At 44.3% G+C, this 23260-nt stretch overlaps 1 protein-coding gene across 1 annotated transcript in view; it reads left to right on the top strand.

The window, feature by feature from the left end:
- Positions 1–3003: 3003 nt before the first annotated feature.
- INPP5D (inositol polyphosphate-5-phosphatase D) overlaps positions 3004–23260 on the top strand; it is a 49683-nt gene continuing 29426 nt past the window's right edge. The window contains exons 1-2 of the mRNA XM_030954685.1: positions 3004–3205; positions 8030–8093. Of these exons, the coding sequence (XP_030810545.1) occupies positions 3072–3205; positions 8030–8093 (198 nt within the window). The 5' untranslated portion in view covers positions 3004–3071. The remainder of the gene's footprint in view (positions 3206–8029; positions 8094–23260) is intronic.

Raw genomic sequence — 23260 nt, 5'->3', positions numbered from 1 at the left:
CAGTCTGTGCTTGTTTCCTGTGTGTTGTATCCTGCATGTGTACACACATTCAGTGACTGCAAGGAAAATATGTTTGTTCACCCTCTTGGTGATGAAAAATTTCTGCTTTTCAGAGGTCTCTCAGAACACATCCCCTTTGGTGAGCACTAGCAAGTCGCATAGGATCCTTTGCAGGTCCATGAGTCTCTGCTTGCACAGTGTTCCTACTCTTGCCTTTTACTACTGACAGCTTTCATGGGTGTTGGGAAAAAAGGCCCTGACTTTCCTCAAAATGGAGATTTGTTTCAGGGCACCTGGATGCTGCAGATACGAAGGGAGTGAAGGGATCTCGTGACCTTCACAGATACACTGGTAACTTATCAAGCTTTTCCCAAGCAGCAGGTCAGTAACATGCTGGGCTGGAGTAGCAGAGTGGCTCAGGTAGCCAGTACTTTTTGGGTATTACTCATATGCTCTTTAGATGTAGGCCAGAGTCTAAATAACCTTTGTGGCCAACAGCCTGTCACTGATGCCTAATTAGGGAATGGTACATTTAGATTTCTGCAAAGCTAACTGCTGCCCTATAGACTTAACCTTCTTATCAGGTACTATGGAATACTTTCGTTTCATGACATGGAAATGCATACTTAAGTTTCTATCTGGCCAAGCCTGCCAGTTCCCATGCTGATGCAGTGCCCAGGCTGAATATAACTGGGGAGGAGGGGTTGGGTGGCCACTGTACATCTTGAATGATGCCACAGACAGTATTTATTTACTGGTTCTGGAGAAGCTGGTGTGTGGACATCCATCTGGTACAGTACTACCTGGACATCTATAGCAAAACCAGTTCAGATAAAGTGTCTATTATAGTGTCTTGGAGATAAGATATTATTCCAAGCTAACAAGCCATTAGGGATCACAGAGCTGTTTATTTTAAGGGGTTGGGATTTATCTTTTGAGCCACTGAAGCTGTACTGTGCTTTCTTTTAGGACCAAGAAATACTCACAGAAGCCAACCTGCACATTCAATTGTCACAATCATCATTTGTTCTTGGATCCCTTCCCCTTGTTTTTGTCTCCAAGTCAAGGACTAGTGTGTGCCTGGACACAGGATTTGAAGGAAATAGCAGCAGATTGCTAAAAATCTATGTTGGTTGTGGGGTGGATAGGAGCTAAGTATGCAACTGATTAGTCTCAGATGTCTAATGAGGGCTTGTACTTGTTACCTGGTGTTAGTTTGCAGAAGATCAGGAGAAGCTCTCCAAAGAGTTTCATTCTGTCAAAATTGATGTTGTGAGCAGCTCTGTCCACTCTGCATCCAGATACATGTCTGTTGCATGGAGAGCACTGTGAGGTCGAGCAGTGGTTGACATTCAGAGCTGTTCTGCCTCCTGCTGCAGCTGTGTTCCAGAGAAGCTACTGGAGGTACCAGAAATCCCAAGGATTTGGTGCAGGTGAGGTTAGCAGTGCACTGTGGCCAGGTAGGGCTGTCAGAGCAGCTGCATGGTTCCTTTGCCATATGCAGACTCTCATTTTGGTTGGGAGAATAGAGTCTGTAACCACTCTGTACCTTACAGCTACTGGCAAAGCCACTTCATGGCATTCTGTGTCTGACTCCATTTAGGCACCTGAATCCATAGGAGTTTGTCTGCTAAGGGCCTGTGTGGATGTTGGTGGAGCTGAAGGCCAGGTTCAGCTGAGCTAATTTTCATGTGCAGACAGTGCTTGCTCAGCATGGACAGGAAGCCCTGCATGGTGCAGTTCTGCTCATCTAGCAGGGCCCTGTTCTGGCCACGCAGCTTTGGGCTGCTGCTGCCCACAGTGTCATCTTGCTGCAGAGGTTAAGCTGGACACTGCAGACCAAGCCTCTGCATAGCTGAAAGCAACAAGAAGGCTTAGAGGGATGGATGCTGGATTATACTGGTTCATTCTCCTTTTACACACCCACACATTTTAGCCTCCCCCTGTGCAGTGACACTCTGTTCTCTCCTGCCTTGCTGTCCATGCAGTGTACAGCATAGCACTTCATGCATGGTCCAGGTACCGCAGTTCCAGCACTTCTCCTGGATCTGGGAACCAAGGGTTGCATAGGGCTAACAGAGTTTGCACCTCTCCTCTGCCTCTGGACTTTGAGTCCCAGCTCAGCTGCTGCTTTCAGGTATAGCTCAAATGTGGATGTGCAGAGAGCAGAGTTGTTGGAGGTACAGGATAGACAACCAAAATTGTCATGCAGGCAGTGCCCCTGTAGGAATGTTCTGGCATTGCTGCAAATATGTCTCGGAGATGCAGCACTAAGCATGCCACACAGCATAGCTGAGGGACAGATGTACATACAAAGAAAAGGGAAGTGAAAGCTCCAGTTCTCCCCTCTCTGACGCAGGTTGCAGACAGAGCTTTGCTCTGTGCCACCTTGGGGGATTTAGAGTAGGAAAGATCTTTGAATCCATCTCACACTGACAGGGAGCTTTGGTCAAAAATCCCTAGCACAAATCAGCCTTTCAGTCTGCTTCTATGCATGGAGACATGCAGTAGTTATTTTATTTTTTCAATTCTTTGAAGTTCCCTCCTCACACTGAGTTAGATAGGACTAGTCAAGGCAGAAATGGGGCAGTCAGTGCTATGTGTCCTAATGCACAGTGTGTTTCTGATCAGAGATTTATTTATTCCCCATGGAGACTTGTAGTGAGTAGGACAGAGAGACAGGAAAAAGATGAAAACTCAGAGGATCTGGCAGGAGATTGTAAATTGGACGGCAGGCCACCAAAGCCTGGGGGACTGAATCTGTGAGGGAGCAGAAGAGATAACCAGCTGGGACTTTTGGACACAAAGCAGGAGGGAAAGGCAGAGAACGTGGGCTTGCTAGTCACTTCAGAAGCAGCATGAAGAGGGAGAGTGGGGGCTGCAGGGATATGTCACACTCACTCTCTGAGCTGTTTGAGTTGAGGAAGTTGTCCGTGGCTGAGTTTCCTTTCCCTCTCTGTGCTATTGAAACAGGAAGCTGGTGAGCTGAAGCTGGCTGATCGTTACACACAGACACACAGGCAGCTCTGGCAGCTCCTGTGCTGGCATTCAGGTTTCTTCCAGCTCCAGCAATGGATCAGTGCTGGTACCACGGCAACATCACTCGCTCCAGAGCTGAAGACCTGCTCTCCAAAGTAGGCAAGGACGGCAGCTTCCTTGTGCGGGCCAGTGAGTCAATTGCTTCAGCATATGCACTCTGCGTGCTGTAAGTACAGCGTTCACCGCGCCCTCACCCACACTGCTGTCCCTGCTGGGCAGGGGTCACTCCTGCCTCCTCCCCAGCACACAGGCAAACAAGTGCTGTACTCACTGGGAATGTGCAGCCTTCCTCAGAGCACCGCTGGTTTCACCAGACTGGGCCATGGGGTGGGGAAGGGTCAGGAGCCAGGCTGAATAAACCCATAGTTTATGTACTGCTGCACTGCTCACGCTGCTCTTGCCCCTGATTCTAAAGGAGAGAATGGTCAAAGGCACTGCTGCTGTGCTTTGAGAGAAAATAACTTCTTAAACTTCTGGGGTGTCTTAACAACTTGGGTCAAATATTTATCTCTAGTGACCCCAGTCCCGAGCCTGGGACCTCCCTGGCACTTTTCTTGCTCTGGTTCAGTGTATGTTTGAGCTCCCTGCTTGTTCTGTGTTGCATTCAGCAAAAGGCTTGAAATAGTTCCTGGAGCTGTGCATAGTATACCCAGCAGAGCAGTGATTCCACCTGCATCATTAATGTGGCTCATAGGGTAAACGTTTCATGTGGGGAATAGGGAGAGAAGTGCTGGCAGCCCTGATCCCCTCATTCTGGGTTAGGTCAGGAACCAGAGAGCAAGGCCTCCTGCCCTGGGTTTGTGAGAGGCAGAGGTTTTTTTCCTGGAGGCAGGGGAGCAGGGGTGAGAGGAGACTGAAGTCAATAGGTAAAATCTGAGACATTTAACTTTGGCTTACAGAGAGATCAGACAGTTGCTCCTTGCTTAGGAGAGACCAAGAGAGCCCTTGTGGGATCCTATCAGATCCTCTTTGCTGCCACTTTGCAGCAGATCGATGAAACTAATTTAATCTTTACCCCATATTACATTACAAACATTGCAAGCAGGTTTCTCATTTTCTGTCTGAAAGTATATTTCTTGTAGTGGTGAAGATGGTGCTGCTGTTTATAACTCTGGGCTAACTGCTTGTCTCTGAGGTCAGATTTTGCTGACAGCACTGTCAGCTGCTGAGTGCCATGGGGCTGGGTAACTGCCCTGTGGGTGTAGGTGTTGGACTGCCAGGGAGTGGTGGCTGGGGAGTGGGTGTCTTCACAAGGCACAGAGAGCCTCAGTGCCTGCCTGATAAGGTGCTTGAAACAACACAGGGAAGAGTTTTCTCTTTCTGGAGGGAGCAGAGAAAGAAGGGCAGCTGCAGATGAACAGCCAGTACTAGCAGGAAGGAGGAGAGAAAATCCTGTAACAGGAGCTGAGGGCCTGAGTGGTCAGTCAGGGAACAATTTACTAGAACAGACTGTTGCTTCCATTGAGTGATTTTAGTATTACCCCATTGATTCGACTTGTAACCAGTATGTACACAAAATATTTTCACCAAGGGGTGGTGGGGATTATACAAAGGGAAGGTGCCGCAAAAAGGCCTACTAACATGCATTTGCATAAGTTTTTCCATTGTAAATGTTTATGCAGCCGGCTTTGAAAGCCTTTTGTGACTTGAGAGACATGGGATCAGGAAACAGAAACAATATAGTGACCATGATTTTCTGAACCGGGAGCCAAAGGTTATATTCTTAAATGCATTCTGAGGTAGCTAATATGAATGGCTTGATTAAAGAACTGGGGAGCACCCAGCCTTGCCAGCCAAGAGCAGCTGGATCAGAGGTGTGAAGGGCTGGCATTAATTACAGCCTGGGAAACATCACACAGACTACTGTCAAATGATCTGACATAAGCTTTCAGCTTATGCTGGCTTGCAGTTAGTTTATGGAGAGGTGGTGAATAAGTCTTTCCCTCTGAACATCATCTCCACAAAATGGGCACCTTTGCTGAAGCTGAAAACTTCCTCAGAGATGTATCAGTTTCAGCTGTGCTATTGGCTGGGAGGTGTTTGAAGTTTGAGCTCTTCAGTTACTTCGTTTAAAAAATAGAGAGGCTGGAGACAAAGAATGGGAGAGTGGGGAATTGAAAGGCTGACTGCAAATTGCTTCCACAAAAGAGAATTATGTTGAAAAGGAGCAGGTGTCAACTCTGTATACATAAGGAAAATGAAAAAACATAAAATTTGCTCTGAAAAAGAAATGTCATATTCTACAAAGCTCTAATATTTACTGGGCAGATCAATCAAGATCCAGCAAAAGCATTTATTATTATAATATAATAGAATGAAATAATGATTTCATTGAAGAGCTGCTTTAGAAAAACAGGGTTTGTATAAATATAGACAAGTAGAGGAGGTGTATTTGGAGAGCCTTTTAAAAGTGCCTTGCCTCCCTTTCTGAAATTTAGAGCAGCAGCATTTAGAGAGTGAAAGGCTGGGGAATGCTCCTCCCCCTGTACAGCTGTCCCCTGCTCTGGTCACACTGCCCCATAAAAGGCAAGAAATGAAGCCCTTTTCCTCCTCCTTTCTCTGTGCCTAAATCATTTGATCTGTCAGTCTATTGACAAGAAATGGCGTCTTTTACTCACCTGGAGGGGAATGCCTGAATCTTGAAATCCAAAAGAGCCTGCTTAGTGTTCTCTGCACCTAAACTGGTACCATTCCTCCAGGGGATCTTCTGTTGGCAGTTCCTCCATGAATGGCTGCAGGACTAACAATACTTCTAGAGGTGAAACTCAAGGACCAGCTGCAGCTTTGGGACCCCTCTAAGAGGACCCTGCCTGTGAGATGTCCCTTCCAATGCCGTGCCTCTCTCATGGTGCACTTGGCACATGGCAGCAGGCCTAACACAGCAGCCCTGTTCAGTGCTCCAGACACTCCCAATATGCACATTATCACCGGTGCATAAAAACATATAGCAGGAGAGGAAGGAGAAAATGCCTGCCTTGTCACACTGTTACCTCCTCTGGTTGGTTGAGAGGACTGGGAGACGACAAGTACTTGGAGGCTGATGTTTTATTTACCCTCCACATGGACAGCCTGAACAATGGCTGAACAATTCTGACCTCAACCCAGCTTGTAGGGAAGACCTACAATGTGGTGGCAACTGGGACCTCATAACTTGACAGTCAGGATGCCAAGGATGGGAAGCCTAAGGGTAAAAATGGAGTAAGAATCCTGGTCTTCTCCATCCACATGCACTAAATTAGGGAACTGGCAAGGAGGATTCCTCTTTTGATCCTAGGAGTGTTTCTCCCTTCTCCTGTCTCACCCAACTGCCCTTCTTTCATTGTTCTTATACTGATCTTACTGGTCCTCAGGCAAAATCTCTTTACAAGCATTATGAGAGCAGCCTTGAACTGTCTGTGTGATGGGCCACTTTCTGTGAAGGCCACATGAGAGTCCTCTTGTGAGCAGGAGCTATTGGGCTGCTTCATTTATCAGTTTCATAATCTCCACACACAAAAATTGTCTCTGCTGCATGAATAATTCTGCTTAGCTCTACTTGAATATCAGCAGGAATAAATGGTGTAAGAGAGCTGCATTGACACATAAAAACAAACCCCATACCTTTCCTTGGCTCATATCCTCACCTGGCACTGATTGCCCTGTTATTGGTGGAATTAGCAGTGCTGTAGCTGTGCTACAGTTGAGGATCATGTCTGTGACTTCCAGCTCTGTACCAGATGTACAAATAAATAGATGCCTGTGAAATGAGCTCTAGAAACAGGTTGAATTCTTCTGTGTCCTTTGCATTAATGCTATCAAAAGACACACGTTCATGTGGATATGTGTCCTCCAGACATCCTGGAAAAACTCAGCTATGATCTACGAGGAATTTATTTTCATTTCCAATGTCTCTTTGTGACTCCTTGTATAAGGCTGCCTGGCAATTTCCTCTCTCCTGGGTGGAATGATTCTGAAAGGTGTATGATGAATAGATTCACGTGACAACTCTAAGAGAGATTAGGATGTTTATTGATTTGCCTCATCTCCCCAGCTGGGGTGATGACCTTAGCCCACATTTTGTGACAACCAAGGAGGATCTGAGTGTGGATTCTGTTCTTTCTTTTGAGAAGGAAGGGGTTGAACCTGCACCTTTGGTGGCTCAAAGTGATATTGTATCTTTTAAGTGCTTTGCAGATAACTTAAAAGATTTGATCAATCTTTTGTTGTGAGAATTTTCTAGTCAATACTTCTTGGGTGAACCACACAAAGCTCAGCAGCTGCTGAGGGAGATCAAGCCTAGCGCTATTCAGACTTCCCTTGGGCTCCTTTGCATTGATGTGACCCTCCACTGAACACATGACTCCTCCATCCCCCCTTAAATAAGAATCTAATTGAATTTAACTGGGACAAAGTATTTGTTGTGGGTGCCCTACAGATGCACATGTACAGTGTGCATCCACACCAGGATGGTGAGATGAGTTTTTATTTAAACTGTTGTTTAGGATGTGTGGATAGAAATGTGCCTGGCAATCAGCTGTTGTACTGTGATTTAGCTGAAATATATTATTTGCTTTTTCCAATACAAGTCAATGCTCTAGCCCTTCAGTTTACTCATTTATTGCTGATTTTGGCCCTTTGTCTTTCGGATTTCTGCTTTTTCATTTCTTCCTGAGACGCCTGCTCTACTGACAGCTAGAGCTGCTTGGTGTTTTCTCTCTTTCTGGCCAGAAGAAGAGTGGAATGACTCCCTCTGAGCTAATGCTGATATCACTTTCTGCAGTGACATCTGCAAGCAGATGTTCCTGTTTCAGTGACCAGGAACACTTCAGGTTTGTGTTAGTCCACAGGCTCCAGGAAAAGAAAGTAAGAAAGAGAAATGGTTTAAAACCCTTGTGCATGAAGCAATCTATGTGTTTCAGGATTTTCCAATGTCTTTTCTCACAGGGAGGGATGCCATAGTGAGATTCCCTTCTGGACATGGTCTAACCATATCACCTGTGGTCTGTTCCAGGTACCGGAATTGTGTTTACACATACCGAATTCTGCCCGATAAAGAAAATAAACTAATTGTCCAGGTAAGCCATCTCTGTACTATTTGGTCCCATAAAAATGTATTTGAGAACTGCTGGTTTTCAAAGTAATTCTAACACCAAGAGAAAAAAAAAAAAAGATATAAGGAATTAAACTAATGTCAGGCCAGCACAGTGCTGGTCTCCACTGCACTGCTGTGGAGATATCAGTCTCCAGTCCAGTCCATAGCTGTGACCATCAGCACTCTTTAACACACATGCCTTCAATTCAGTGGCACAGCCATGTTTTATGTAACTGAGAAGTTCAGCATGTGGAATAACTTCTCCTCTAAAGCCAACTTCTTATCAATACATCGTGGATCTTTTCAATCCAAAACTGCAGCACAGTTGCCTACACCCAGAGAATGTAAATTGAGTTCTGGTCTCAGGATCCAGAAAGTACCAAGACTGAGGGCAGGAATTTCCAATGTTCTGTTTATTCCTATTTTGATTTAGGAGCCTAAATGAGCCACTTCGCCTTCCGGTGCCACTTCCCCTTCCGGTGCCACCTCTCAGCCTCTTTTTTGTTTTAATATAAATAATGAAATTTGGGGTGGGGAGGGAGGCATGGTCTCCTACAGCCCCAAGAACTGGGCATAGGTTTACTGGGCAACAGTGGGGGCTGCAGCTGACTCATGCTTTTGGCACAGTCAATGCTGCATGGGCATTCCCTGCTGTATGGAATGGAAATTCCTAGGCTACCCAGTCTGCCTTGCTATTCAGAGTGGTTCTGCAATAATTCCTTCCCATTTCAGTTGACAACTAGCTTCCCATACTATAAATCAGATTTCTACCAACCTCATGAGCAGCTTATATGTCTCTCAGGCACCAGGTTAGTTGTGTATTTCCTCACGTGCTTTGGGGTTATCAGTGTTTCTTTGAGATCTCCACTAAGAGGCAGCATATCTGAAACTAGAGTAATGAGTTAGTGAGAGCAGCTGCATGCTGGCAGCTTTCTTTCAGCTTTGGGCTTTTGGTAAGAATGGTGATTGTGTGTCCTGGGTGCACACATCCAGCTTGGACCTACTTTTGGGTATCTTGGGCTGTTCTCAGGAGCCCCACTCAGATGCAGCTCTGCACACACACTGCTGTATTGCCTCCAAGGCTAACTCCAGGCTCTTGGTGCTGTGCTTCAGAGGACTGTGTGCCCAGGGCCAGCCACTGTGGCTCTGTTGGCCTTGACAGCTGGATTCCCCAGAGCCATTGAGATTCCTCTGCCTCACTTGCACTTCTGTTGCTGAGGAGGAACTGGCAGCAGGAGTCTATGCTGGACATGACCTGGGTCTGTAGTGTTACTATGGCATGTCACCAGAGTTCATCCCTCTTCATGGAGCACTGGGTGACACTGTGCAGAGGAACTTGTGCCAGGCTCATCTGGGTGCAAGCCTGGGACCAGCAGCCAGCTGGAACAAATAACTTGCCATTCCCACCTGGCTCCACACACTGTGCTGTAGGCTCTTTGCAGTGATACTTGATATTCCCCCATCTTCTGATATAGCCCAGCCATTCTGTCTTAAAGAGTGTGTTTTGGTGCATCGTGCTGATGTGATGTGGTGGTGGTAGGAGCTCAGAAGGTGATAGGATGTTTATGTTTGATAGTACCCAGAGAGCTGCAGAGATCAGGGTCTCTTGTGCCAGAGAGCTCACAGACAGAGCCCCACAAGCAGGGAGAGTGTTGGGAGACACCTGAGGCCCAGGCAATGGGCACAACTATCTATGTCCCACACCAGCTCTGTGGCATGGCTGGCATGGGACCCTGGCACTGCTAATGGCGTTCTTGCTCTTTGCACTGGAAGCAGTGTGATGAAGGGAACTTGTGGAGCCCTAATTCTGAAAACCTTTGTGGTATGAATTTGGCAGCTGCTTTGTCTTTTGGAAAACAAGCACAGAAATGATCCTATGTTGGGTTTTGCCCTGTGGGAGATGAAGAAAGGCAGGCCAGAAGGTATCTGCAAAGGCAGCCACCCGCACAGCCCTGCACTTTGTCCCTGTGTGCCCTGGGCAAGCCATGTCCCCTCCTCGTCCCTCAGCTGCCCTGCTGGCAGATCCTGTGAGAAACGCTGGACATGCAGCTTGACCTGGAGCCTATTCTAGCAGGACACAGATGCCATGAGTGACAGGAGAGTTTGAAACCTGAGCAGAGAGCAATGTACCTGTGTGCAGCTACTCTCTGGAGAGTGTTGGGGCACAGGCTGCTCACAGCACCTGCCAGTGAAGGTCTGTACAGGGAGTTCTGTGCATTACTATCCAGAAGATACAAGTCCCACTTCCCAGTTTGTACTGGATCCATGATTGTTTCTGCAGTGACAAAGGGCCTGTTTTCATGTACAACTCTTGTCTGCAGAGTTGTACATATGCAGTACTCAAAGCTCTGCAGCTATGAGAAATCTTTGTTTCTCTGTGCTGTAGCAATGGGCAGCTCTCCTGCTGGATCAAGGTTTATGAACAAGAAATTGTGAGATTCTCTTGGGTCCCGTGTTGTGGTTGCAAGGGATTTCTCTTGTTCCTGTGTCACAGAATGCAGAGCGACTGCGGTGGAGTACCTTTGTAAGCTGGGCTGCCAGGAGCTGTAGGTTGAATACCAGGGGTAAGCTAAATAGAGTGTGTTGTTAACTCATGTTTTGAAGACACGACACCTCCTGCTTTGTGCTGCCTTATTCCAGTTCTGAGGTAGAGGCAAATGAAAGGGGCTGGTTTCTTCTGGCAAGAGAGAGATGCAGTGAGAGTTATAATTAAATCTCGGAGGAAAAACAGTCCTGTGTTCTTGGCTGCTGTTCTTGGTACAGTGTTCCAGCTGGGCCAGGCTTTTTTTTGGTTGCTTGTCTATTGATTTTTGGATAAAACAAAAACTGCTTCATGTGTCTTAAAAGATCAGATTTTTGAAAAGATTACTTTTTTGCAAGGATGTAAAAGCTGTTGACTAGGTTGGAATATGGACATTTAAAAAAATCCCATTAATAAAGGAAAGGGTCTACTAATTCTGTGGAAGTAGATCAGGTGTTAAATTAATTCAGCAATCAGTAGATGCTTCTCATTTCTCGGTTTATAAAAATTATATAGGAAAGATTCAATACTCAGTCTTGAGATAGGCCTGTATTGATTACAAATATGAGCCCTGATTATCAATGTGACATTTTTAAAAAAATGCACTGTGCTTCTTCCTAAAAAAAGGGCTGTCTTCCTGCCCAGATCTGGACTGTTGTCTGTCAGGAATTTTTCTTGATGACAGCAGGTTTAGAAGATCTGTCATATCACAGCTACATACACAGCTCATGTGATATGACAGCTCTCCCTCTGCCACTCTGTGGAGTTTTTTCACCCTTAAAACTCCAAGTTGCATAACTTTTTTGGTTAAGTCTTGGAGACTACATTTTGTTTTTCTGAAGCCTGGTCCCACCCTTATGGAATGATAGTGTCATTTTTTTTGCTTGGTTAAATTAACTGTTCAAGGACAGGTGGAAGAAGGGGAAGTACACATTTTTGCATGCAAAGGTGCACTTTTGCATTCAGGCTGAAGAAAAAAAATATTGGCATATGTCCTTCCACCGTTTCATGGCGTGGATTGTGATCTGCCATTAAGATTCCACACCTGCAGCAGTTAGCATGGTAAGGAATTTCTCTTGCTTGCCATATCATGATCATGGTGTTGCCAGGATGTTGAAGAAGAGTGTTGTTTCAGATGGAAAAATTGGATCACCCTTTTGAAAAAGTCCAGATAAGCAATTTTGAACATGACACCTGCCTTCATTTGAAAGACAGGAGTCTGCTAAGGAAGGCAAGAATCTCCCTCAGAATGGAAAATATTATCCCCTTCCTTCTGAATTATTATCACTTTGAAATTATGGGGCTTTCAGGAAAAGATACGAGAAAAGGAATAACAGTTCTTTACTAGAAAATATAAATATATATTCTCAGCCTTCTCTCGGCAGTTCCAGTCACAGCCAGCAGGGGCGCTGCTGGCTCCCGGCCGGGCAGGGCAGGGGTGATGATTCCCCCGCGCCTGCAGGGGGCGCTGTGGCGCGGGCTCGGTGCTGCTTTGCCCGTGGATGATGGTGGAGAGAGGGGAAAGGGGCTTGCCTTGCAATCCTGCGGGAGCAGCCGGGCCCGGTGCCCTCTGGAGGCGAAATGGCTGCAGCAGGAACCTTGGGGTGGTGGCTGGAATGGCAGAAGCCTCCAGGGACAGTGAATTGAAGTGTAGCACTAAGCCCCAAGTGGTAGCAGAAGGAGTGGGGGGTCCCAGTGGGTGCTGGGTTTTGGGCTAAAGTGGAGCAAAAAACCCGAAGCAGTGACAGAAAATGGCCGGGGCTATGCAGTGGCAGCTGGGCTCCCAAAGGCAGCTGGGAGATGCTCCCTTGGAGTGAGGAGGAGTTTTCCCCTGAGGCACCCGAGTAGATGGTGAGGGTCTTTCCCAGGAAGGTTCGGTGTTAACAAGGTCCCAGTCCCACAGCCGCTCTGACGAGCAGAGGCTCACCCACAGTAAGGAGAGCCAGTGAAGGACAGAACTCCGCGGTGGCAGCAAATTCTCCCTGCAGCAGCAGCGTCTCCCCTCCAATCCCAACAGCGAGTGAGATGCCGAGATCAGCCCCTCATCTCCCAGCCAAAATCTTGTGGCATTTCTGCACTTGCAAAGAGAAAGCTTCTGAACTAACAGACTGCAGCGAGCTGCACCCTTCCCCTTCCTCCATGGCTAAGTCTTTGTCTCTCTTAAGTATCATCTTTATTATCTCTTAGGCAGCAAATGGGAGAAAATTCCCTGAAAGAGGAAAAAAATTTGAAAAATCCTAACCTGATGCATCATCTTTTTTTACATTAATAGGGGGAAAGGGTGTTGAACCAAGACTATGCCTTGCATAGCACGTGTTCCAAGGCCCTTCATTTTTTAATAACTTTTTCTTTGCTTTGAGCAAAATTGTTTCACCAACTCCAGAGTTTTGTGGATTACCTTGTTGTGAGAAGGGATCAGGAAAAGCAGCCTTCTTCTCATGCTGTACAAGAGACTGTATTACAGTAAGGAATCAATTAATATTTTTAAAGTTACAGCCTGTTTTTCTTTCCTATTCCTCTCCCTGGGCTGTCCTAGCTGCTCAGCTCTTTGACAGAAGACAGCAGTGTGTATGCATCTTCCTGCTCCATGGGGAAACATGGGAAATATTCATTTTGCAGTCATAGCACCAGATCATCATTCCTGTGTGCATGAGTGCTTCTTGCATTTGTACTGAAATTCACTATTTAAAAAAATTACTTAAATTTATACTTGTTACCTGTTGTAAAGGGAGGGCCTGACCCTTTTTGCTTGTGTTTTCCTAACTTCAGTGAAAATTATAGATACCCTGGCAGCACTGTTTTACAGTGAGTGATCATGTGGCTATTTTTTTTTTCTGGTAATTTTCTTCTAGTCTGACATGGGGCTTTGTGTAACAGGAAACAAATAGTGCTATGTGAGCAGTTAGAAAGCAGGCCAGCAGCTGTGACTCACAGTGCCAAGTGACACTAAGAGCAGATCACCAGTGTGCTCTGTGGCTCTCAGGAGGTAGGAGAAGCCCTAAACACTGTATAGGGCTTTCTGCTGAAACCCTCCCTCCCCAGTGCACTTCTAGAAACACATGTTTTGGGAATTATCTTGATTTATACACTGTATATGGGTTGACTAAATATGCCAGAACAAATGAGATTCTCCCTGCTGGGATGGGCAAGAGGCACAATGAGGGGGGTGCCTGTCACGACCCTGTCAGCAGGACTGTGCCTGCTGCTGAGCAGGATTAGTTCTGCCTCTGCTTGTGAGCCCTGCAGGGTGGGGCTGGGGCAGAGGCCCCATCCGGTGTGCAAACCCGCTCTGGAGCTGGCTGCTGTCCTGCTAGCAGCATCTGATAAGAGCTGTGAGTTTAGTTCAGTTCCTGCATTCCTGGTGTCACTGCTGCTGTCACCAACGTCAGAGACACTGTCTGCCTGTGCCATGTGCAGTACCAAGTCCATTGTCTGCCCGTTGCAGAGAGATGCAAAGTTTTCGTTGTTCTCTTTGTTGCTGCACTGTAATCTCAGTGTGCTGTGCTGCTCTGGCTCATGTGGCCACCAAAATGTTTTCTGTAACAGGAAATTGTGATTTGCTCTGAACTTTGATAATATATCTGTAGCTGATCAAAACCTTTCTACTGGGAAATTGCTCTGGAGCTGGGTGATAAAGCAAAGTAAAATGCTTCAGGTGAGGCTCAGCCATCCACCACTTATAGCTTCTGTCACAGTTCTGTGAGGTGTTTGTACCTGTGCAGCCTCATGGGCTGCAGTGAAAACAGGGCAGGTACAAGTCTGCCCAAAATGCCACTTGCAGATTGCACAGAGGCTGTCTTAAGAAAAAACAATGAGAATAAACCAGAATTCACCTGAGTTATCTGTTACCGTGGAAAACTCACTGTGCTCGTCGGACTCAGTTGGAACTGCAGGTCTGAGTGGTTAATCAGAGTGATCACTTTTCTTGGATAGAAAGAAGGGACAAGTGAACAACCACACAATACTTATAAGCAATATATTAAAGCATGGTTAGGGCAGCACATTTCTAGTATGTCCAAAACCATAATTTAATTATATTGAGTTTCATTTTATTACCAAAAAATGTAGATGTTAAAATTTGAATCTTTTTCAGCATAATTTAATGTTGATTTTAATCAGTTTGCAAAGCACTTTACATGTAGGACTGAAAATATTTTACAAACAGGGCTTAGTAAAATCAATGTATTTCATGTTTCTGCAGACTATCCAAATCTGTTTATACAAGCAAAATGTTTTTTTCTTTCTTGCATCTGAGGTAGGAATGAACTTCATGCACTACACAGGTTTTGGAAAGCTGAAAGAAGCAGCATTTAATAAGAGAGCTAGGTATTTCCTGAAACATGCACATTCCTGCTACTGAATCTCTCAGTATACAGAATTCTTCATACAAACAAACCATATCCAGCTTTTGTCTAGTTTGAACCCTTCCAGAATGTTTCCAGTTTCCTGAAATATAAAAAAAAATAATTCAGAGAATATGGTTTAAATCAACTTAAAGTGATATTATTTTGTTTTTCAGCATTCAGAAAATGTAACCAGGTATTTGGAAGCTAATGCATACCATGAAGTGTAATCCCTTTTCCTTTTATCTGGATGTGCTGTCAGACAAAATCTCCCTCTAATGAGTGAAATGCAAAGGAATGTCATCAATTTCTTTTGCTGTTTGCCCTCTAATAATTGTGTTATGTTATAAAGCCTTCATCACATTTAAACGTGAAAATTGCAAATAGCCAATCCTTGCTGAAGGTACAAAGCAGCTTCCAGGAGCTGCAAAATCCTTCCAGATTTAGGAGATAAGGATTAGGGCTGTTATACAGTAAGCAGTTTAACAGTTACTGTTTTGAAAGAGTAATTGTTTCACCCGTTATCCTTTGGAAAGGCTTTGACCACCCAAAATCACACACCCAGCAGCTCTTTCCTACCCTGCTGGATCTTCCCCCCACTCTCTTACAAGAGCTTGGGTGTGCAAATAATCGAGTTACAAACGTGTATAACTCTGAGATGAGCCTCTGGGATACACCCACCTCAATGTCTCCTAGACTAGCAAAAAGAAATTTTTCCTGAAATTTTGGAACTCTTATGGCAGATGAGAAAAATCAATCGAAGACTTATGCAACCAACATTATCAACAAGAAAATACTCTCATTTTGCAGTAATTTGATGGATATTAGCTTTAATGTTGTCACATATCACAGTCATATATTGTTCAATTAATTTGATTATCCTATCCTTTATATATTTGTTTTTTGACACTGGCCAAATGCCAGGCACCCATGAAAGCCATTCGCTCACCCTCTGCTGCTACAGAAGGGCAGAGGAGAGGGAAAAAAAATTAAATAAGGGCCCATGATTTAAGTACTGGGAGAAAACACTGTAAAGATAAAACAGGTTCAAATTTAAATGTGTAAGATAAATTTATTATTAACAGAGTCAGAGGAGGATAATGAGGACTAAAATAAGCCTATAAAACACTTTTTTCTCACCCTCAGCCCCTCCCTTTTCCTGCCGACAGCGCAGGGAGACAGGGCGTGAGGGTTTTGGTCAGTTTGTCACCCAAGATCTTTTTCTGTTTGCTCAGGGAGAGAGTTTTTTCTCTGTTATGCCCTTGGGTCCCTCCAACAGGAGACGGTCCTCCAATCTCCTGAGCAGCAGTCCTGCCAAAACTGTTGCAACGTGAGTCCCTCCCATGGACAAAGAATCTTTCCAAAACTGTTGTGGCGTGGGTCACTTGTCCATGGGGTGCAGTCCTCAAAGGATAGGCTGCTCTAGTTGGGAAGCAACTAGAAATATTTTATATTTCCAGAGATTTCAGGTGAAGCTTCATAACTCATTTTCGGTTATTCAGGAAGACAACAGATTATTTCCCTCTCAGCTGTGTGGTAATGAAATGGTGTATTCTATTGCTTCTGTGCTTTGAGGGATGATGGGCCACAGAGGAAAGTGCTCATTTACAGGCAAGTCTTGAGGTGTTTTCTCAAAGAAAAAGAAATTATTATGTTGTTGGTGCTGTATGAGGCTTTTTGTCCTGATCATTTAAGATAGGAATGAGTCTTGGAAAACATTGATATTAGATTTGTTTACAATGAGTCTTATGACGAGTGTCACTGTCACTACAAAATTGTTTCCACACTCGACACTGACAAGGAGATGCCCTTTCTTCTTTAGAGATCTACCTTGATTTGCTGATGGGATGGATCATTGCAGGCTGCATCCCTCTCCATGCAGACATGGAACTCACCCAGCACATCACAAGGGCCATGCAGGCTCCAGTTAGATCTCATTCAGTCAGTCTGCACTGCACCCGTGGGGAATGGGACCAGTACAACCTACATGGGCTGCAGCATATTGCTGACATAAGTGTCAAATATAAAGATGCAATCACCTTTGAATATCAACTGAAAGTATTGTCCTGGTTGCACTTGTTTTAGGTAAACCAATACTGTTCAAATTTACCTTTTGGTGGTTGAGGTTATTACAGCTTTTACATTAAATTTAGCATCCTTGAGTTTTCAGATTGCTGCATAAATGCACGCAAGGCTTGATTTCAAATGACAAAATAGTTTAGGGAAATGAAACAGACTTTAGCAAAGATAGCTCAGACTCAGTTGTTTCAGTCCCTCTGAAAGAATGAAGTCACAATGCAGCTTTTGGTTGTTCCCAGACCTTTGCCCAGCTGTCTGACTTCTTATATCTTCAGTTTGTACTTCTGTCAGAGTTTTCAGTCTTGGTTCTCCTCTGAAAGTCTAAACTGGTTGAGGTCTGTTCCATCCCAGGGTTCTGAAGTTGTCCCTCTGCAGTATTTTAAAAGTCAACATAGAGCACAGCTGGGTTCAGCAAACCCCATGGACAAAGGATGGTGAAGTTCCCTGTGGGCTGGGGTTGCTCTCTGTTAGCAGACTGGTAAGTCTGAGTTAAAATTTCCAAGCAACTCTGCATGAAGCCTTATTCTCCAAAAGTTGATGGGGCTGTAGTGACCTGTGCTGTTTAACAGCCTTAGTACCAAGTGTTCCTTGTGATCAGACAAGGCAGGAGCCACAGGCAGGCACTGGTTGCTCACAGAGGCCCTGGGTAGTCTTGTCATTGTACATGTGCATGCAAACCCAGAAATCCTGAGTCCAATTTTAGGGGCCAAAGTGTAACAGAAAATGTGCAACATCCACTATTTTTATTCCAGAAGTGCGGTTTAGGGGAGAACATAAAAGGAGAGGGTTTGAAGGGTGTTTTCTTTCTGGTTTTAGTTTTGTCGTTAGTTTTGCTAAATGATGGTGCTCCTTCAGGCTGGGTTCTATATCTGTTCAGTCAGCAGCTATGGCTCAGGGCTTTTAACTGATTAAGAGTTTGCAGTAACTGAATGAAATAAGGGACAGCCCCTTGAAAGACAGGACAAGTGGTCATCCTTAGTGTCTCAAACATAGTAATCAGTTGCTGTAGCTAAAGCCTGAGAAATTCTGCAGACTGAGGACAGGAAATTGTAACTAAGGCTTCTACCCTTACTGCGCATTGCTTAGGGGTTTGAATTACGCAATACCCATAAAATTATGCAGTACAATGTGGTGCATGCAGCTGCTTCCCATGTACCTTCTGCCTGCGTTGCTTCGCTTCAGCAGTTTATCTTCAATAAGCGTTACCTTTTTAATCTTACATTTTTCCTTTCCCACTGGATAGTTTATGAAATTTATGCATATTTAGTGCTTGGTGACACTTGAAACTGGCATTCATTCAGCCAAGAGGACAACAGGGAAAGCAGAGAGCTGATTATGGGTCCTCCACTGTCTGAACAGATTGAAGATCCCCAGGAGCTCAGTATGACTGCTGTGGGCTGAGGGATCCTGTCCAGCTGTGCATACACAGCCATTGTGGGCATGTCTTCACCTGTTTCAGGGAAAAGTTCTTTCTCCTAGGACTCTGAACACCACACACAGTTGCCTGGGTACATATTTATTGCCTTCTACAGAGGGAAAGGCTGAAGGAAGCTTGGGAACTTCCACAAGAAACAAGTAACCTGCAATAGTTCTCCAGTCCAGGTAATGTCAGCTGAGAACACTGGCAGAATCACAACGATGACCTCCACTAAGTGCCTTCAGAAACAATGACTGTTCTACATTTGCTGCCTTGGCTGCCTTGATAGCTCTTGGGGACCCATGTTTTCAAGCTTATCTTGGTAAGCACTAGAGCTAGATACTTTATGAAGAAATTAAAATGGAAATTTTCACTTGACTTCAAGTGTTGAAGCTCTTTGGTGGAAAACCAAAAAGCACAAGGCTTGTGATAAAATCACAAAAGTTCTTAGAAGTGGCATACTCCAAAACTTTTACTTAAATTCCACCTACACACTACAGAAGTGCTAAAAAAAATGTATCAGATCCTCATGGATCTGCAGTCCTTGCTCATTCATCATCAACTCATCTGACTTGCACCCTGTAGCTAATTTTAATACCAGTCCTTCAAGTTCCATCATGGAACTGCACTGTTGTTTGCTTTTTGTTGATGTGAATCTTATTTATTATAACACAGAGAAATGCTGAAAGGGTTGTTTGCTCAGCAGGGTTCTCCTGGTGCTACAAGCTGAATCATTGTGTGCTGTATTGGCAAAATCTTTTTGAAGGCCAGGGTTTGAATGGTTTATTTAATGTGAAGAATGTGAAGAACTATCCCAAGTACATGGTCTTGGTGCTTTCTAGAATTGTTTGGTGTTCTTCCTGGCTTCTATCTAACTATATTAGTTGGATATTTGTCAATTAACATATTTTTATGTGAACCATGGAGTGGTGGAGCAGAGTGGAATGGGGTCTTTAAGTAGGATCTGAGTACATTTGTTTTATGATTTATGTCTTTTATGTTTTTATGTCATTTGTTTTATGATTTATGAATGCCAGTTCAAAAGACTTCCACAAATCCTTTACTTTCCAGAGCTTCTAATACATTTTTCTTTAGGATGTAGAATTTTAGCAAGGAAATTGAGATAAAAATCTGGCAGCCAATTATACTCTACTGAGAACTCCTTTCAGTATTCCTTTCCTTCATCAGACTCTCCTAATTTACAAATGTCCCAATTCTGCCATGGGAGCTCTGCCTACCTGTGAACATGACTAGTCTTCAGGCTGCCAGAATGAAGCCTGGATGGGATCTCAGAGAGGAGAACTCTTGCACAGCCAGAAGACATCAACAGTGGCAGATATGAGAGTCAGGATCTTTTTTAGGATTAACTGCAACTGAGCTCACATTCCACACACACAGAGCATGTTAAGCATTTGAAATGAAGAATGCATTGTGCTTCTCAAGTCCTTTCCATGACACTGCACATAGGAAAAAAGTGAGATGGCCTTTCCCAAAATTGGAAACCTTCAGCATTCCCATTTTTTCTAATTTTTATGAGAATGGAATTGTGATGCAGTGTGAGTAATTAATACACAGAGTATCTTAAGTCAGCATCATGCTTAAAGAAATGGAGCTTGTGATAGTACATACTGGCATCCTTCAGTTGCACTGGAGGAGCTGAGGATTTTTTATAGGATTTTTATTAATTTTATAGGATTGACAATACAGTAATTTTCTTTCTTTTCCTTTTTTAACTCAGTTTTTTTTTTTTTGATGTCTGATTTTCAGCCAGGATCACAAGCTAGAAGTAATATATACTTAGTTGTTATTAAATTGTAATTCCTTGTTTCCTTCCATGAATCATCTCTTTCAAAAATTCTGAATCCCTCTTTCCCAGAACTCTATGAATTCCATGATTTCCACCTAAAGTCTTAAAAGGTCACTGTAGCAGAAGTGACATGTATTAACAAACATGAATATCAGGACCAAACCAAATGTGCAATGAGACAAAAAGCCTCCATCATCTCTCACCTTGGAGGAGACAGCAACTGTTTGCCTTCCATTCCCTCCAACCTTATTCAAGGTGTATGACTTATAACTGCACTTGTACTATGCTATTCTCCACAAAATTTGTATGGTCTTTTTCCAAGTGTGGAAGTGCTGCTCTGGCCACCCACCAGCATCTTCTGCCCCTGTTCCCTAGATTCCTCCCCTTACCTCTTCTCATGCTTAGTTCCCTGGCAGAGGCCCTCTTGCTGAGCTTTACCCAGCAGCAGAACTCCTTTGCCAACCCACAAGTTCTCACCTCTTATAAAGTTCATTTCTTTATTCACCCTCCAGGTCACAGGAGCCCTCTTTTCCTCAGGCACACACTTACTTCTCTCCCTCTGTGCTCCTAGGTAGCTCCATTTCTTCCAAGCCCCAGGTGTTGCATTCAGGTTAGAATACATTTCTGGGTGGCTTATATTTTGGAAAGTAGCTGTTTCTCCCAGCTGTGATTCCTGTCTGTGATCCCATTTTTGTGAAATGCTCCTGAAACTTCTTAGCACAAGATTCAATTTAAAAATAAGGCAGGTTTGCTAACAAAATGAAAGAAAGCCAAGTTGCTAAAAAACGCTTTAAAAACAATTTACCAGGAATTTCTTAGCTCTTAGGTTCACTTCTTTAGTGAAATACAAAAAGATTGTCTACATGACAGCCAAATATAAATTCTAAAGTGCCACCTAGACTTCCTAGCTAACAGGCAGTTTTGAAGACCACTTTTTTTCCAAATCTCAAAACATAATTTTTTTTTCAAATCTAAAAGAAGAGTTCCTGCCAGCCTTTCATACCAAGTAGAATTGACCTGATTTACTGCTTCAATTTAAGCTGGTGGGTATTTGCAAGAATTTTGTAATATTGAAAACTTATTGTCTGTTACTGAAATGCCTATATATGTGTTTAAATACCTGTTTTAAGGTACTCTAGTTAGAAAAATTTGGCCTCAAGCAATATAACCAGATGATCAGTTTCCTAGTTCCTCCTTGTGCCTTGGCGCAGGAAAGGAAAACACTTCCTCTTCCTTCTGAGGGCCCCAGACTTCCTGTGCCATCTATTTATACAATTGTTGTAATGAACCCCAAGTTAACCAGTTCCTCTCCTAGTTTAGCATAGGCTTTACATCTTTTTACTTCATGTATTTATAATCCACTTGCAACTTCTCTTAAAGTCATGTTCACAGCTGCTCTTCACTAAACCTGTGTTTGGAGTGTCTTTGGCAAGGAGTTTTCTTGGCCAAATGGCATTAGTTGAATACACCAGATTCAGAGGAATACCAGATTATCTGGTCAACAGCCATAAAAAAAATCTGTTGAAAAGTTCAGGTAGTTGAATTTGGAAAGGGGGTCACAAGATTTAACCAAAAGCTAGTGATTAAAGGCATTAGTTGTACCTGTCCTTATGAAATGAACAGTCGAGAATCCAGTTCAGCAAGAAAGCAAGATCAAGTTGTAGCTAGTTGTGCTCAGCCATTGTACTGTGAGCATACAGAGGACTGGAGGAAATTGAAAACTGGAAGGACATGCAGAATCAGGAGCAGGCTCTGGGGGACAGGAGACACCAAGACATCCCATGGGAAAGAAGGTTCACAGCTGAAAGGGCTGGAGTCAGAAATGGAAGGTCTGAAAGTCGGGTTTGGGGTGCAGGTGAAATGGCAGGGATGCTGGTGAAAAGCATGGTCATGTTCAGCCTTACTCATGCTCTTCAAGGGTTCTGGATAAAGGAAGCTGGGAGATTTGCAGAGGGCTTCCTGTAGTCACAGACTTTGGAGTGGCAGGAGGCCTTGCAGGTGTCTGAGCCCAGTGTTGCCCTGGTTTTGGGCTGAGGCAGGATCAGACACTTGCTAGCTGGCTGTGAGGAGTGCCTGGGTGCATGGCACTGCTGCCCCTCAGGGTCTAACAGCACCTCTGGTTGCCATCTTCTTCAGAAGAGAATTTAAACTTGTAAGACTGCTGCTGTGACATCTCCAGGCTGTCCCTTTGCCAGACCATACAAGTCCATTTCTTCTGAACTTTCTGTGTGTAACCCATTTTCCAACTCTTCAGTCTTTCTTGGAAATTTTCTTTGGGACTTTCTATGGTACTTTATAAGTACCATAGTTTATGGTACTTATAAGTTCCATTAGCATTGGTGCCCCAAGCTGGCCACAGCAGTCCAGCTAAAGCTTTATGGTACTAAGTACAGCAGAAGAATTTCTTCTTGCATGTTGTATGACGTTCTCATTAATAGATCTGGGAGAGACTTCTGCTTTGGATGTAGCTTCCCACTATAAAATTGCTGTTCAGTCTCTGATTCACTGTTCTCCAGATTCCTGTGTACAGCTCTGCTGTTTTTTGGGCTGTTCCCTAAATTGCATACATTCATTAGGTGTTTTCTTTCCATATGTTGTGGCTGCCATCAACACAAAGCTGACGTATCAGCAGGGATGATGGAAGAATCCCCACGGAAGGAGAGCCTGCCTTCCACACCTCTCTGGTGTCCCATGAGCCCTGTGAGCACGTTTCTGGGGATGTGGTGTGTTGCCATGGAGATGACACTTGCCATCCACGTTTATAATGACTTGAAACAATTCACTGTGCAATTAAAACAAGATCTATCCTGTGATAACTCTGAGGAAACAGTTACTTAATAAATGCAGGCAGGGGGGCGGGAAGTGGATTTCATTGTTGGCTCTGCTGGGGTGGCTCCAGCTTGCTCTGTGCTGCCCCATCCTGCTTTGGTTTGTTCACAGTGCCCTGTTCTGCCTCTGCTTCCTGTCTCAAAATCCAGAACAA

The sequence above is a fragment of the Camarhynchus parvulus genome, chromosome 9 (assembly GCF_901933205.1).
Source record: "Camarhynchus parvulus chromosome 9, STF_HiC, whole genome shotgun sequence".
Taxonomy (NCBI): Eukaryota; Metazoa; Chordata; class Aves; order Passeriformes; family Thraupidae; genus Camarhynchus; species Camarhynchus parvulus.
This window is presented reverse-complemented; position numbering and strand designations above follow the sequence as displayed.